Source organism: Clinocottus analis, unplaced genomic scaffold, assembly GCF_023055335.1.
Source record: "Clinocottus analis isolate CAN_PGR_092001 unplaced genomic scaffold, fCliAna1.0.p SCAF_24, whole genome shotgun sequence".
Taxonomy (NCBI): domain Eukaryota; kingdom Metazoa; phylum Chordata; class Actinopteri; order Perciformes; family Cottidae; genus Clinocottus; species Clinocottus analis.
Window position 1 is genome coordinate 147501 of NW_027175976.1, and position 15550 is coordinate 163050.

The 15550-nt window shown below is 51.0% G+C and overlaps 2 protein-coding genes and 1 non-coding gene across 16 annotated transcripts in view; 2 read left to right on the forward strand and 1 right to left on the reverse strand.

Annotated features, from left to right (window-relative positions):
* Positions 1 to 10825, reverse strand: part of LOC137794215 (CLIP-associating protein 1-B-like) — a 16739-nt gene extending 5914 nt beyond the window's left edge. For 2 of the 11 annotated variants that reach the window (XM_068590909.1, XM_068590905.1), the window contains exons 1-29: positions 10627 to 10825; positions 10028 to 10347; positions 8255 to 8333; positions 7859 to 7962; positions 7687 to 7778; positions 7517 to 7592; positions 7182 to 7279; positions 7020 to 7090; positions 6781 to 6903; positions 6224 to 6294; positions 6054 to 6146; positions 5771 to 5916; positions 4888 to 5023; positions 4738 to 4808; positions 4464 to 4523; positions 4177 to 4254; positions 3908 to 4078; positions 3790 to 3830; positions 3277 to 3459; positions 3058 to 3162; positions 2790 to 2942; positions 2454 to 2558; positions 2249 to 2305; positions 1913 to 2010; positions 1755 to 1778; positions 1292 to 1539; positions 1154 to 1217; positions 760 to 1019; positions 430 to 652 (exon numbers count right to left, since the gene is read on the reverse strand). In XM_068590909.1, the coding sequence (XP_068447010.1) occupies positions 430 to 652; positions 760 to 1019; positions 1154 to 1217; positions 1292 to 1539; positions 1755 to 1778; positions 1913 to 2010; positions 2249 to 2305; positions 2454 to 2558; positions 2790 to 2942; positions 3058 to 3162; positions 3277 to 3459; positions 3790 to 3830; positions 3908 to 4078; positions 4177 to 4254; positions 4464 to 4523; positions 4738 to 4808; positions 4888 to 5023; positions 5771 to 5916; positions 6054 to 6146; positions 6224 to 6294; positions 6781 to 6903; positions 7020 to 7090; positions 7182 to 7279; positions 7517 to 7592; positions 7687 to 7778; positions 7859 to 7962; positions 8255 to 8333; positions 10028 to 10210 (3213 nt within the window). In that variant the 5' untranslated portion in view covers positions 10211 to 10347; positions 10627 to 10825. Of the gene's footprint in view, positions 1 to 429; positions 653 to 759; positions 1020 to 1153; positions 1218 to 1291; positions 1540 to 1754; positions 1779 to 1912; positions 2011 to 2248; positions 2306 to 2453; positions 2559 to 2789; positions 2943 to 3057; positions 3163 to 3276; positions 3460 to 3789; positions 3831 to 3907; positions 4079 to 4176; positions 4255 to 4463; positions 4524 to 4737; positions 4809 to 4887; positions 5024 to 5770; positions 5917 to 6053; positions 6147 to 6223; positions 6295 to 6780; positions 6907 to 7019; positions 7091 to 7181; positions 7280 to 7516; positions 7593 to 7686; positions 7779 to 7858; positions 7963 to 8254; positions 8334 to 10027; positions 10348 to 10626 lie in introns of those variants that run through there. The other 9 variants (XM_068590916.1, XM_068590907.1, XM_068590914.1 and 6 more) reach the window with 6 other exon arrangements.
* Positions 8690 to 8817, forward strand: LOC137794332 (U4atac minor spliceosomal RNA). The gene has a single exon (XR_011078293.1). It is a non-coding gene; the product is annotated as a U4atac minor spliceosomal RNA (small nuclear RNA).
* LOC137794216 (high affinity cGMP-specific 3',5'-cyclic phosphodiesterase 9A-like) lies at positions 10366 to 15540 on the forward strand. 4 transcript variants are annotated; one of them, XM_068590917.1, is made up of 15 exons: positions 10366 to 10915; positions 11465 to 11649; positions 11984 to 12133; positions 12316 to 12355; positions 12435 to 12537; positions 12642 to 12784; positions 12864 to 12923; positions 13004 to 13181; positions 13391 to 13513; positions 13653 to 13745; positions 14304 to 14371; positions 14469 to 14571; positions 14671 to 14775; positions 14859 to 15005; positions 15159 to 15540. In XM_068590917.1, exons 2-15 carry the CDS (start codon positions 11562 to 11564, stop codon positions 15291 to 15293), a joined length of 1536 nt encoding a protein of 511 aa, XP_068447018.1. In that variant the 5' UTR covers positions 10366 to 10915; positions 11465 to 11561; the 3' UTR covers positions 15294 to 15540. The 4 variants fall into 4 exon arrangements, with proteins under 4 accessions (XP_068447018.1, XP_068447019.1, XP_068447021.1 ...); XM_068590918.1 differs by having other exon boundaries at positions 10366 to 10907; XM_068590920.1 differs by having other exon boundaries at positions 14859 to 15065; positions 15159 to 15274.
* The last annotated feature ends 10 nt before the right edge of the window (positions 15541 to 15550 follow it).

Genomic DNA, 15550 nt, shown 5'->3' on the forward strand with positions numbered 1-15550 from the left:
GTGCAGGAACGGGACGAAAGGTGATGAAGTCGTTACAGACAGTTTATGAGAAACTAAACGATTCAAACTCCTTACAGCGTTAAAATAAAAACCCTCAGTCGAGTCACGTAAAGAAGATGCATGAAACCAGAAGAAGAAGTTCAATCTTAACGTGCAGAAAGTTAAAAAACAACGTGAGAAGCTCCTCCTCCTCCTCCTCCTCCTCCTCCTCCATGCACATGGGGGGTCATGCAGAGGCGCGCTGCCCCCTGCTGGCGGTGTGCTCCCTGCTTGCACAACTCCTCCAGCTGGCCGTCCCCGGGCAGAGAGGCCACGCTGACCCCAGCCGTGGAGGGTCTGAGGGGCGGCGCCCCAAACCACACAATCAAGATGAGAAGGCAGAACAGAAAGGGATGGGGAAAAAAAAAACAGCGCCTCCTCTGCTCCCACCTTGCGGAGGTCGTGGCTCTTGGGCTCGGTGGTCCAGGTGATGACGCGCGACACGGCCAGCCGGGTCTCGCTAGAGTTCACAAAGTCAGCTGGATCCATCTGGCGGGCCAGCGCCTCCACGTAGCGCAGGATGGCCACCTTCACCTTCAGGTTGGGCGTCTGCGTCTGGTCCACCAAGAAGCGCATCAGGATGTTGAACTGCTGCTCGTAGGGGAAGGACTCTCTGCAGGGAATTATAAGGGTTTGTCGGACCTTATAAGGGATTATAAGAGCTTATGACTCAAAGGAAAGACTATGTGACTCTCTGCTAAAGCAAAGGGGGTGACCCACCTGGTGACGTCCAGGGCCCTCTGGACTTTGGCCTGCACGGACCCCAGCAGGTCGGCGCCCATCTTCTTCAGCAGCTGGGTGAGCAGCACGAAGAGCCAGTCCAGCAGCTCGTCCCTGTGCAGCGGGATGAAGTCCACCAGGGTCTCCAGGAACATGCTGAAGACCTGAGGAAACACGGAGGAAGCATGGAGGAAACACGCAGGAAGCATTAAGGAAACATGGAGAAAACATGGAGGAGTTATGAAGGAAACACTTACTCTCTGGTGTTTGTGAGCGTCCACAGCAGCGGGCAGACATGCAACAAGAGGACACACGTTAGTTAGCTAGCAAGTTAGCTAGCTAGCTAGCTAGCTAGCTAGCTAGTCTGACTTCCTGCGGTTCCCCCTGAGCTCACCTTGCAGTGAGGGTCTGCAAACATGCGGGTGAAGATCTCGCAGAGCCTCTTCAGCTCCACGCGGCTGCAAACAAGCAGAGATGTTAGCGCCACCTGTTCCACAGAAAGGGCAGGTGTGCTGTGAGGGCGTGGCCTCACCTGAGCGGCCTGCGGCTGCGCAGCAGCGCCTGCAGGCCCAGCAGCCCCTCCTTCCGGTCGGACCAGTTGCCGCTGGAGCAACGGTTCAGCACCTCGGCCACGTCCTCCATCTGGCGCAGGTAGCTCGGCGCCGCGCCGCCGTTGCGTGAGCTGTGCGAGCGCTCGGAGCAGGCGCTGGAGGCGTCGCTGTTTGCATCATCGTCCGAGTATACGCCCGGGGACTCGAACCGCCGCCTCGCGGGCCGCAGCTGAGCACGAGGAGAGAGAGGACGACGGGTTAGCGGCTCGGGGGTCACTCACGCAGCGAGTTTGAGCAGATCTAGCATGCTGCTACGGAGACAGAAGGCGGGTCATGCGGGACAGGACGTGGACGCTGCTGCGGCTCGACCGGCTCAGAGGTCAGAGAGAGGTCAGAGGTCAAGGTCATGCGCTGCATGCAGACGGGGAGTTTAACTACTCGTACCTTGCTCCTGGAGTCCCCTAGGAGCTGGGATGTAAAGGTCCAGGAGGAAAGAGCACAGAGGGCGTTACTGCAGGACAACGACTCTTATTTCAGCCTAAAGAGATCGGAAGGTCATTTGCTTTAACACTCTACGGCGCCACACGGTCGCCGGTTCCTACCAGAGCGTCGGCGACGGCGGCCTCCACGTCGGTGCCGGTGTCGAGGATCTTCATGGCGTTGACGGAGGCCGAGATGCGAGCCTGATGGGACAGCCGGTCTGCCAGGGGAAACGGGCAGCGCGTTAGTTTGAAGGGGATTTGACCACATGTCCAACAGGATGGGTTCAGGTTTAGACCCAAAGACCGGCACCGTGCAGCAACAGAACCAAAACACAGCAAGAAAGAGTCAGCGATGTTCATGAGCATGACGTTCGATGGGGAGAGAAGAAGCCGCAAAGTAAACGTGAGGTCGTTTCCCGCGCGGAGGACATGCAGGGCGCCGGGGTCAAAGGTCACCTGAGCAGCTCTCTTCAGACGGCAGGGCGCCGGTGGAGCGGCTGTGACGGCGCGCCGCTGGAGGAGGACGCAAAGTCAGAGGAGACACAAAGCTGAAGGGGAGGGAACTGAAACACCAGCAGCGAGCGCAAAACCAGGAAGTGGAACACGGAGCGAGCAGACAGAACCAGGAAGTAGAAGGAGAACCAGGAAGTAGAGAACTCACCCAGCGGGGAGAAGCCCCGGGCCGGGCTGGTGTCACGGCTGCTCTCACGACTCGTCTCTCGGCTGCAGCCCTGACTCATGCTGAGCCGAGGGATCCGACTCTGGGCTGCAGGGGCAGCAGAGAGACAGGTAGAGAGACAGGTAGACAGACAGGTAGACAGACAGGTAGACATGTAGAGAGACAGGTAGACAGGTCGAGAGACAGGTAGACGAGCAACAGCGTGAGAGGAGAGGTTAGCTTGCAGCACAGACAGCCAGACCCCTGAAGCTCTGCAGAGAGTTAGTGGACCTTTAATATTCATGTTAATATGTAAGGTTTATGTGAACATTAGCTCACCCGCGGCGGCTCTGGAGGGGCTGGTCTCCCGGCTGCAGCCGTGGCTGCGGAAGCCTCGGGGCCGGCTCTTGTCCACGGCGCCGCCGCCCGGCCTCGCCATCCGGCCATAGGCGGAGCCGAGCGGGCGGCCGGGGGAGCCGGACCGGCTGCCGGCTGCAGGAGAACATGAAGGAATGTTAAAAACTACTGCACACACTTTTATCATCTCATCAAACACTTTAAATAGACTTAAATGTTCATCTAATTATATTTATGACGTAGCGCTCACGTTGAGACTGGGACGCTGCTTTCCTTTGGCTCCGCCCCCGGCCCCGCCCCCTGCTGTCGCCCGCCGGCGGGACGTTTCCTGAACTTCTTCTGGTCCGAACTCGACCTGCAGACACAAAAACACTCAGGACCAGGTGTTGATCACATGGTTCTAGTCCCAACGAGGTCTGAAAGGTCTAGGTATTGATCACATGGTTCTAGTCCCACACTGAGATCTTACCCAGCGAGGCGTAGGATCCGGGCGGCAGGGCCGAGGCCGAGCTGAAGGGCGAGCCCGGCGCCTGCAGGGCGTTGGGCGCGGACGGCATCCTGGTGCGGGCGGCGGCAGAGGCCGCCGCGCTCACGTCCACGTCGCTGCGAGAGCGCTGGAGGGAGGAAGAGGAGGGCGGCCGGCTGGCGGCGGCTGCAGACAGAAGGTCAAAGGTTCAGAGCTCAGAGTCTGAGCTGCAGGACGAATACAGGGCTCTCCAGTGTCACGCATTTCAGTCTTAAGTCACGCCCTCCCGCCACACATCGTATTGCTCACCCTGAAAAAAAACTCCAGGCTATTTAATGAGCCGCAGCGCGCGGACATGAGCTGTCGCGCTGCCCTCACCGCGGAGGAATCAAGCAGTCATGAGCCAATCAAAAAAAATGAAATGGGCACCGTCAACTGATATATGTCACTCTTGCCGGTCTTCAAAACTTGAGAGCCCTGCTAATATCATATTATACAAGTTAATAAAAGACTCACAGCGCGTCGAGCCGAAGGAGTTTTTTACAGGAAGCGGTCGACTGTGGAGACAAAAACATCTGTAAACAAAGAGGAAGAAGAGAAAGAAGAAGAAGAAGCAGCAGCAGCAGCAGCTCACCTGAGGCTCTCCTGAGAGGAAGAGGAGGAGCGGTCGGACACTGGTAGCAAGGAGGAGGCGTGGCCTACGTTCCTCAGGTGAGCCTGGAGAGCCTTCTGATAGGACGGCTCCAGACTCTGGAACAGAAGCTCCGCCTCCTGCCGGAAGTGGCCGTGGAACGCCCAGTAACACCTGCGGGGAAACGGCTGAGTGACCACTACCTGCGCTGGGGGGTGGGGTTAGTGTCAGGGGGCGGGGTCAGGGAGATTGTGGGAAAAGGTGCAACTCACTTTCTGGCTACGCAGCGAGCCTCGGCATCGGCGTCGTGGACGCCCTTCTTTATGGTCTCCATCAGGATGCCACCGTGTCTGAGGAGATAAGGAGATGAGGAGGAGACAAGGAGAGAAGGGGGAGATGAGGAGGAGAGGAGGAAGAGGAGACAAGGAGGAGATGAGAACCAGACTCTCTGGTATTTGGGTGTTCAGGTTTCTCTCAGGAGGCACAAAGACCCCTCCCCATGCACTACGTCTGTGTACTTGTACTAATTTGTACGCCATGTAATAACAACAACAACAACCTCTCCAGGGAGCTGGTCTGCCAGTCCTGCAGCAGCAGATCCAAGAACTCAAAGCAGCGCCTGAAACCAGAAACATAATAAACTAAATTATATTCATGAAGACAATATACATTACGATATAATATATAATTAACAATGCAAAATAAATGAAATAAAAATATAAAAGCAGAAAGTAAATAAAACAAAAATAATATTATGAAATAAATGTGAATATATATATATATATATATATATATATATATATATATATATATATATTCGTGAAGTAACTGACCTGCGCACCGCCACAGACTTGGAGCAGCAGCTGTTGGTGATGATGGGGAGGAGTCTCGGGGAGTGAGTGTGCTGCAACACAACAACAGTTGTCCGTCAACACACGTCAACACAAACAGGAAGGTAAACGACAGGAAGTGACCTCACGCACGCGCAGGATGAGCCGCACCGCCGCCGTGCCAGAGGTCGCCATCACTTTGGCGCTGTTGGACACGAGGCTGAGCAGGATGGGCATCACGGCTTCCGCCGTGTGCTCGAAGCCGCCGCCCAGCACCGCAGACAGGTGTCTGAGGAAAAAGAGACAGACAGGTGTGTGAGGACAGAGAGACAGACAGGTGTGTGAGGACAGAGAGACAGACAGGTGTGTGAGGACAGAGAGACAGACAGGTGTGTGAGGACAGAGAGACAGACAGGTGTGTGTGAGGACAGAGAGACAGACAGGTGTGTGAGGATAGAGAGACAGACAGGTGTGTGTGAGGACAGAGAGACAGACAGGTGTGTGAGGACAGAGAGACAGACAGGTGTGTGAGGACAGAGAGACAGACAGGTGTGTGAGGACAGAGAGACAGACAGGTGTGTGAGGACAGAGAGACAGACAGGTGTGTGAGGACAGAGAGACAGACAGGAGAAACAGACAGGTGTGTGAGGACAGAGAGACAGACAGGTGTGTGTGAGGACAGAGAGACAGACAGGTGTGTGAGGACAGAGAGACAGACAGGTGTGTGTGAGGACAGAGAGACAGACAGGTGTGTGAGGACAGAGAGACAGACAGGTGTGTGAGGACAGAGAGACAGACAGGTGTGTGTGAGGACAGAGAGACAGACAGGTGTGTGTGAGGACAGAGAGACAGACAGGTGTGTGAGGACAGAGAGACAGACAGGTGTGTGAGGACAGAGAGACAGACAGGTGTGTGAGGACAGAGAGACAGACAGGTGAGACAGACAGGTGTGTGAGGACAGAGAGAGACAGACAGGTGTGTGAGGACAGAGAGAGACAGACAGGTGTGTGAGGACAAACAGACAGGTGAGACTTACCCGAGGGTGAGACAGGCCTCTCTCACCACCTGAGAGCGCAGGTCTTTGGCCGACAGCTTCAGCGCTGCCTCCGTGAGACGCAGCTGCTGCGGGAACACGTCCAGCAGGGCGGCGCCAGCGAGCAGGAGCGAGCGCACCTTTTTCAGCTGCAGGGGCGAGATGGAGACTGTTTCAGGGGCGGGGCCTCAGGGGAGTGAGAGGGAGACCCTGTTTCAGGGGCGGGGCCTCAGGGGAGTGAGAGGGAGACCCTGTTTCAGGGGCCTTAAACGCAGAGACGCCTTACCGCCGCCACCCGGAGCTCCCAGTCCCGCTTGTCGTCTGACAGCACCTCTCTGATCTTCGTCATGGCCTCCTCCACCTCCCTGTTGGAGTAAATCTGGAGTGAGAGGGTGAGAGGGTGAGAGGGTGAGACACTGCAGAGACGCCATGCAGGTGTGGAGGAGCTGAGCAGACCTGCAGCGTGGGGACGTCCTGGAAGCCCTGCAGGAAGTCGTCCTCGTCCACGGCTCCAGCTGCATCGCGCCCTGCAGACGACATTATGAATAAAAGGACATCTTTGATCAAAAAAAAATGAATTAATGCACAAAATATGTGAATGAAAATAAAATAAAAAGACAGCCGAATAAAAATGTACAAATAAAAAGAAAATAAGTAAATAACAGATGAAGAAAACAATAATAAACAGAATGAAGGTAAACGTTAATAAACAACAACAGTGTGAAGGTAAACGTTAATAAACAACAACAGTGTGACGGTAAACGTTAATAAACAACAACAGTGTGACGGTAAACGTTAATAAACAACAACAGTGTGAAGGTAAACGTTAATAAACAACAACAGTGTGAAGGTAAACGTTAATAAACAACAACAGTGTGAAGGTAAACGTTAATAAACAACAACAGTGTGAAGGTAAACGTTAATAAACAACAACAGTGTGAAGGTAAACGTTAATACACAGTGTGATGGTAAATGTCAGTAGTTCTGTCATTGGGGGTCTCGTGACCTCTCACCTGCAGACCTGGCGCCCGTAAAGGGGGCGGGGCGTCGTAGCCCCGCGCTCAGTGCCTGCTTCCCTCTGGACGAGGAAGAGGAGCGGCCGCCGTCGCCGGAGTCTCCCTCCTCCAGGTTCTTGTCTGGGGAGGGAAAGCAGAGTCACGTGACCACAAGGGGGCGGAGCGTCACAGCGATAACCAGGAGGAACAGCATGCAGCGCGTGTAACATCAAAGTTTATGAAGTTCATGAACTCACCTGACACCGGGGACAGGACCATGGCCCCTGCCCGCTGGACCTCGTCGAACCGGCTGAAGATCACGTTGAGCCTGCACAGATTGAGATAACACAACACAGACACACTATTAGCACTGCTGGTAAGACAGTGCACTGGTTTTCACAGGTGGCACTTGAACGCACCGCGACTGAGGAAGGCCCTTCTTTCCCAAATCCATCCTCACGCGCTCCCCCACGTGGCGGTAGATCTCCACGAGGCAGCTCATGGCGCCATCACGCACCTGAAGACACAACAGACACACAACTCATGTTCATGTCAAAGACAGAAGGTAGGTTCTCTATGGGAGTCAGAGAAAGTAGGTCCTCTATGGGAGTCAGAGAGAGAAAGTAGGTTCTTTAGGCGAGTCAGAGAGAGAGAGAAAGTAGGTCCTAATAGATGTAGAACGTGTCTGTGTTCCTCCCTGAGAGGACGTGTAGTTCCTGGTGCGGCCAGCAGAGGGCAGCAGGCTCAGTGTTACCTGGCTGGTGGGGTCTCCCAGAAGGTCACAGATGTGAGGAACGATCTTACTGAGCGTCAGACTCTGAGAGCCGAACCTGAGGAGACCACACACAGATCAATAACCAATCATAAACAAAGAGTATTACATACACATATATAAATGTAGTTTATTATGATGAATATACTCACACGTTGAGGGTTGAGATGAGACAGACGCAGAGTCCTTCTCTGGTCCTGTTGTTCTTGTGTTTGAAGCCTCCCATCATGCGCTCCCACACAAACTGAAACACACACACACACACACACAGTCAGTCTGGAGAAAGAGGATGGTGAAGGTGTGTTATTGAAAGGTGTGCTGGACCTGTGGGTTGGCGGCCTGGTCCATGATCTTCAGCAGCAGGACCTGGTCCTGGTCCCGGACCGGGTCCTTAGAGTCTCCCAATCGATCGATGAGGCTCGGCAGAACTGGGACCAGCAACACAATGTCAGGGAAAAGAATATATATATATATATAAAAATATATATATAAATATACATATATATATACATATATATATATATACACACACACATATATATATATATATATATATATATATATATATATATATATATATATATATATATATATATATATATATATATATATATATGTACACACACACACACTTTAACAAGGCATAAATACAGTGAAATGCATCAATATGCATAAACATATATCTTTACATACTGTAAAAGTGTATTAATGACGGCTCACCTGTCCCCACCTGCGTCCTGAATCTGTCCTGCAGCCGGCTGACCAGCGCAGACAGGATGTCCATGCCCAGCAGAACCACCTGACAGACACAGACACAGACACACACACACACACACACACACACACACACACACACACACACACACACACACACACACACACAGACAGACACACACACACACACGATCAGCACGAGATACGCGCATGTGCAGCGGATTTGAATGCTGGGCCGCAAAGCATGATGGGTAATCAGCAAGCGTTTGCAGCCCAAATAAAGTGAATCTAATCGCAATGAAACGTCTCGTGCACTGAAATACACACACAGCCACGCGGGCCCGCCCTGTGACGTCAAACACTGAATACATTAAGAACCCGCCACCACGAAAGAAGACGCTGTGTCGCCTTATCAAAGCGCCGTTGCGTGACGAAACGCTAACCTTCCTTGTCTCGGGGTGGCGCGGGAAACTCAATGAACGTCTCGTGAGAGCCTCCCCGCTGACACCATATCGACACATGCGCGTCACCCGCGCTCACGCGAGGGCTATGACGCAATTTTTGGAAAAATCTCTCTTTACCCGGAGGGAAAATTAACACGAAGTGACAGAAAAAAAACATGGCGCCCACAGCGCCATCTGGGGGGGACGGGTGGTATGACGCGTGGTGAAGGACAGTTTACTACATCAAAAATTACATTTAGATTTTAGATATTCAATACACATGTATAAGATAAAATACTGCCATGCATTGTGTTTGACATACTATATATTCAATATACAATATATAAGTACTCCCAAAATACTGCCATGCATTGTGTTTTAAACATACTATATATTCAATATACTGTACATATTCAAGTACTCCTAAAATACTGTCATATATTGTGTAATAGACATACTCTATATTTAATATACCTCTATGCAAAGTACTAAAATACTGTAATTTGTTATATAATTTAGACATTTTTTTTATATCCATGAATGCAAAGTATTCTTAAAATACTGTCATGTATTGTGTGTTTTCGTACAAGTACTCAATAAAATACTGTAATTTACTGTTCATTTTAGAAAGTAGACATATTTAAATATGTATTATACATGTATGCAAAGTAATCTCAACATACTGTCATGTATTGTGTATTTAATACACTGAAAAGGTTTTAGTATATTATAAAAACAGGTCTTTCTCTAAACTATCCTGTAACTTCCTTTTAGAAGGTGTTGTCATGAATGTTCTCTCTATCTGCTTCCTTCATGAGGAACTGAATGTATATTTTGGGATCTTGGACAGACGACGAACGAGCAGGAAGCAAGGAAACTGGGCTAATGGAGCTGGTAAATTAAGCCTTGGCCCAGTTAGATAGAGATATTGTGTGAGTGAGTGAGTGAGTGAGTGTGAGTGAGTGTGAGAGAGAGTGTGTGTGTGTGTGTGTGTGTGTGTGTGTGTGTGTGTGTGTGTGTGTGTGTGTGTGTGTGTGTGTGTGTCTGTGTGTTCCACACCAAACTCCATTGACAATTCTGTCATTTTAGTGCGTTTGCTTTATACGTCTCCACTGATAAATAACAACCATTAAATATTATTAATCGAATAATATTATTATTCGATTCCATTATTTGAAATTAATGCAAGAGGCTACCAACCAATTAAAGGATTTAAATGGAAGTTCCTGTGTGTAAATAGAGAATCAGTGGCTAGTGCAAGAGTTAATCACGTGACCCTCTGGTCTGTTGGTCAACCTTCTGCACAACACCTGTCCACTGCATCACGTGACGTCACCTTGAAGTTGCTCGAGTTGACCCAGGAGCCGGCCACCGCGTCCACCATGCGGTCCAGCAGGGTCTGGTCCTGCTCCATGTCGGGGGTCTGGGCCTCGTCCAGAACCAGCTCCGAGACCTCCTGGCCCACCTGGAGCCTCTTGCCCAGGTCCTTCTGCAGCACCAGCTCCAACAGGTGCTCCATGCTGCGCGTCTCCTGCGCAGCTTCCTGCGCTTCTCCTACGCAGCTCTCTGCTGGTCTATTGTCCGGTTGTGAGGGTCCAGGAGGCGGAACCGAGCCCTGAGCCGCTGCCCGCCGCCGCCCCGCCGCGCCTCATGTCGCTGCAACACAAAGTTAATCTCCGGTGTTTACTGGTGCTCCATATTCAACGGGAACACATCTTTAAGGCACATTGAACACTGAGACGCTGCTACGCGGCCGTAAAGTGACACAACAGGTCGTAAAGTGACGTAACGACGTATAACCCGTTTATTTAGACGTTTAAGCTTCTTTTTACCCTAACTACAGTCAAGCTAGTGTTAGCTTAGCGTAACTCGCCCGTTCATAGCCGGCTGATTCATTACTTATCAATCCGGGGATCGATTAGCGGTTACACTCACCGGAAAGAAAAAGAAAAAGTCCAGAGTTGCGACGCTCTCCTCCGGCTCCAGACTTCCGTTACTTCCGGTGAATAATCGTCCGCGGTTCGTCCTCTAGTCCGCGTCTCGATCCCTCCGACGGCGGCTCGCGGCTCGTGCGCGGGATTAGAAGACCAGGACGACCATCGTTTCACAGAGTAAATCACGGGATGTCCCACGGCAGACGCCGTAGAGCCCAGCAGCGAAGTACAGCCGCAGAACAGCGATACCTGCCGGCAGGAACGCGCAACGACACCACAGTTGTATAATTGTATTTTAATATACAGTATTAAAATGTAGATATATATTTAACATTATTTCACTGTGATATATATATATATATAAATATATATATATATATATATATATATATATATATTAAAAACATGTATTTTAGACTAATGTCTGTTTATTCTCGATACTTTATTTTTAATTTTTTTTATTAAAAGTAGATCTTTTGGTAGATATCTAATCGATATCTATTTGTCTCACTAAAACATTTCTATTGAGACTTGTATCTTGTGTTATTCTCAGTAGATAAAAACAGTTTTTTTTAAGTATTGTAAGTATACATTTATTATTTTGTATGGTCCTTGAGTATCTTTTAAAGCAATATACAAATAAAATGTATCATTATGTAAGTATCTATTTACTGTATTTCTTTCTTTATTCACTCATCTATTTATTTATCTAACGGTACTTCCTTCTCTTTCATAATGGGGCGTTGCATGAATGAATCAAGTCAACTGTCCTGCCAATGAGGCCTGTTGAGTGGGAATGGAGGACTGGACGGGTGGTGAGTGGGTGGGCTCTCTGTCAGCTGCAGGTGACCCCTCACAGGCTCAAGGTGCTCGTGTCGGACTCAAGAGGCCTCATTCTACGCTGCTGGAGCGGGTCGCGACCCACCTGGCTGCGGGATGACGACCAAAATCATCCATTTCATGGTCAACGGGACGCTGGAGAAAGCAGAGTTTGGAGTCGACTGCTCAGCTGCAGATGTTAAAGGTGAGAGAGAGAGAGAGAGAGAGAGAGAGAGAGAGAGAGAGAGAGAGAGAGAGAGAGAGAGAGTGAGAGAGAGAGAGAGAGAGAGAGATGGCACACTGGAGAATAAGGCAAACTTAAGTTTCGGTTTGTTATTTTACTGTCCATCTCGCGCCCCTGGTACTCTGATGTTGAAAGCAGCTGTCCTGCAGAACAGGAGCTGGTGATGCTCTTCCAGTTCCTCTAGCTCCTGTGGGGGAACCGGACCTCAATGTGGCTCTAACAGGTTCTCATCTGATCCCCCTGGTCCCGATACCCTGATCCTGATCCCCCTGGTCCCTCTTCTTCCGTCTGACAGATGTGTTCCGGGCGGCGGCGGAGGCGGGGCCTCACCACATCCTGAAGATGTACAGCATGAGCGGCAGCGTGCTGAACATCTCCGCCCAGCTGGAGGCCAACAGCGAGGACTCTTACTACCGGCTGGAGGCGGTGGCGTCAGACCAGCAGGGTGAGCTTCCTCCTCCTCTTCGAAGGAAACATTCATTTATATTTTATATTTTCACCAGTTCAGGGCTCTTAAAATGTTGCATCCATGTTGCATCAAGCAGCTTAAACGGACGTAAAAACCAAGATGAACGTCTCTTCTAAATGTTTTCACACGGATGATGTTGTTCTTTATTTGGTCCACAGGTGTGCGGATGCCCAAGGAGCTGGACGCCATGGAGCACAGGTGAGTGCTGCCCGTGGCTTTGTTGAAGCGAGACGAAGAGACAAAGACACAAAGCCTCACGCTGCTCTCCTGTCTGCAGGTTGCTTCACCTGGAGAGCAAAGTCCTGGACGACGTGGGGGAACCGCCGGAGGCCGTCTGCGACCTGATGAGCCAAGTGGAGTCTTTCAAGAAGAAGCTGGAGGTTTGTCTCTGAATGTACACGTGTCACATGACACACATACATGTACATGTGTCATGTGACATGTGTCGTGAGGGCCCCGGTGACATCCCCTCCTGTCCCTCCAGAGTGTGAAGCACCTGAGCTGGGTGGGGCTCTTCAAGGAGGACGGAGACCACCAGCTCTCCAAACGCTCCCCGAAGCCCAGCAGCTCCCAGCTGAGCGCGCATGAGCAGCAGCAGCAGGTCCGCCGCAAGTTTCTCAACATGAGGTGAGCTACTCGCGAGGGTCCTTCTGGAGGAGGAGGCGGCCGCGGCCTGACCCTGTGTGTCCCTTCTGTGTTGCCGTAGCTCGCTGCAGGTGACGGAGGAGGTGAGGGAGCATCTGAAGACTCCTGTTTTTGACAACTGGTGAGTGAGTGCAGACACACACACACACACACTCACACAGACATACACTCACAGGTATGTGTGTGTGTGTGTGTGTGTAGGCAGTGGGAGGAGGCCGAGATGCTCGTCCTCCTGCAGGTGATGTTTACAGACCTGGACTTCCTGGCGGCGTTCCACATCCAGCTGGAGGTTCTGCAGAACTTCCTGTTCCAGGTGTTCTGCCACTACAACAACATCCCCTTCCACAACTTCAGGCACTGCTTCTGCGTCACGCAGATGGTACGCGACCTCTGACCGTCAGCTGAAAGTCAAACGTATCAACCTTCATATTCCATGCATGTGGTTGTTTCAGTTTAAAATGAATAAATACAAGTGAATCATCTCAATACTTCTTCCACCTCTCAGTATATGAAAGTCTTAGCTGATGTCCATCTATGTGTGACTGGTGCTACTGGTGTTACTGGTGTTACTGGTGTCTCCTGCTCCAGATGTACGGGCTCATCTGGCTGACGGACCTCAGGAGTAAGATCTCCAGGATCGACCTGCTGATCATGTTGACGTCGGCTCTGTGCCACGACCTCGACCACCCGGGCTACAACAACAGCTTCCAGGTGAGCTCCCGGACGTCCTGCCCGCCGCTCCAGCGCGCCGCTCCAGCGCGCCGCTCCAGCGCGCCGCTCCAGCACGCCGCTCCAGCACGCCGCTCCAGCGCGCCGCCCGCTCACCTGCTGCTGTTGTTGTTGTTTACAGATCAACGCTCAGACCGACTTGGCTCTTCGCTACAATGACATTTCCCCCCTGGAGAACCACCACTGTGCCGTCGCCTTTGGCATCATGGCCAAGGTAAATATATATAAATATAAATATAGGGAACTCCATCTGACCGAGAATACGCAGAATATTCAGATATTATATCATAAACAACGTGTGAGGTCACCAGTTTAGAAACATTATTCGTAAACTCCTTTGAGTTCATGATCGTGATGCAAACTGAATCTGATTTGTCAAAAAAAGTTATATTTCCGAGTAAAAGGCAAGAAATAGATCCACTTCAACTTGAAGTAAACATCACAAGATTAAATGCAAATGGAAGCAAAACATACAAGAAGCATGAATAAGATCTATTCATGTTCATAAGGAAAACAAGGGGACCCAGACTGGATCCTTGTGGGACGCCGCCAGTGAAAGGGAGGCTCTCATAGGTTAGATATGCTAGTTTCTAGTCACTGTTTTATTGTACAAATACTTTACGTTCATACAATTATCATCAGGACTAAATCAAAGTCTTTGATGAGGGGTCCGTTATGTATTTTGCTCTGAAAGTTTAATAAAATGGCCGCTCGTGTCTCCCGTCCTGCGATCACTCGAAAAGGTGCTGAAAAAGTGACTTTCTCTTTGCAGCCGGAGTGCAACATCCTGAAGAACCTGAGCAGCGACCAGTACAAGCACATCCGGGGAGGAATGATCCGGTGAGACGCCGCCTCGCTTCCTCTCTCCTCACTACCTCCCGCCTCCCTCTCTCCTCGTCCCGCCCTCCTCGCTCACCACCATAATCTCCTCTTCCAGCTGCATTCTGGCCACCGACATGGCGCGACACAACGACATCCTCAACAAGTTCAAGAGCATCGTGCCGGTGTTCAACTTCACCAACAAGGAGCACCAGGAAGTGGTAACGGAAGCAGGAAGGGGCGGGTAGAGGTGTCGGTGTGTGTCGGTGTGTGTCAGTGTGTGTCGATGTGTGTAGAGGTTATTGTGCGTGTGCTTCCAGCTGATGAAGATCCTGGTGAAGGTGAGCGACATCTCCAACGAGGCGAGGCCGATGGCGGTGGCCGAGCCCTGGCTGGACTGTCTGCTGCAGGAGTTCTTCAACCAGGTGGCCCCTCCCTCACGGATCAACGCACAGGAAGTGACACGTGGTCAGAGGGTCAAAGCGTGACGCTTGTTGTTGTCGTGCAGAGCGACACGGAGAAGCTGAAAGGACTCCCCGTGGCTCCCTTCATGGACCGGGACAAAGTGTCCAAGCCGTCCTCTCAGACCGGCTTCATCCGCTTCGTCCTGCTGCCGCTCTTCACCGAGGTCACCAAGCTGTTCCCCGCGCTGGAGGTAGGAGGCCGCAACAAGGAATGAGGGAGCAAGTAAGAAAGGGAGCAAACAATGGATCAAGTAAGAGAGCTAGTAAGGGATCAAGTGAGGGCTCAAGTAAGTAAGTAAGGGAGCTTCCTGTGCTCTGGAGGTCTGAAGTCTTCTGGTTCACAGAAACATCTCCTGGAGCCGGTGAGACGAGCTCTGGACTTCTACTCTGACCTGGAGAGAGCCAGCAAGCAGGAGCAGGAGGAGGAGGAGGAGAAGAAGAAGGAGGGGAGGACCGCTGCCGCCGGAGGAGGAGTCTAGCCAGCCAGCAGGAGAAAGAAGAGGGAAGGACCGGAGGAGTCGACACGTCTTCTGCACTGACGTCTGAAAATAGCTTTGAGTTTTCTCACCAGCAGTTTATCTAAATGTTGTATTTACTTTATTCTTCATCTTAATGATGTCATGTGGAGAGGAGCAGTCTTTCCTGAGGGAAATGAACGGTATTACTTCAGTAGGTTTGAGTGTAACTGACGTGTGTTTAATGCTGTTAAATAAATAAAAAGCTCAACGCGTTGTTT

What these genes read in the sequence shown, in the direction of transcription:
- LOC137794216 (XM_068590917.1), top strand. Translation starts at nt 11,562, where the DNA reads ATGACGACCAAAATCATCCATTTCATGGTCAACGGGACGCTGGAGAAA. An exon ending in GCTACAACAACAGCTTCCAG is followed by an intron (nt 13,514 to 13,652) that starts GTGAGCTCCCGG and finishes TGTTGTTTACAG; the next exon opens with ATCAACGCTCAGACCGACTT. An exon ending in ACAAGGAGCACCAGGAAGTG is followed by an intron (nt 14,572 to 14,670) that starts GTAACGGAAGCA and finishes GTGTGCTTCCAG; the next exon opens with CTGATGAAGATCCTGGTGAA.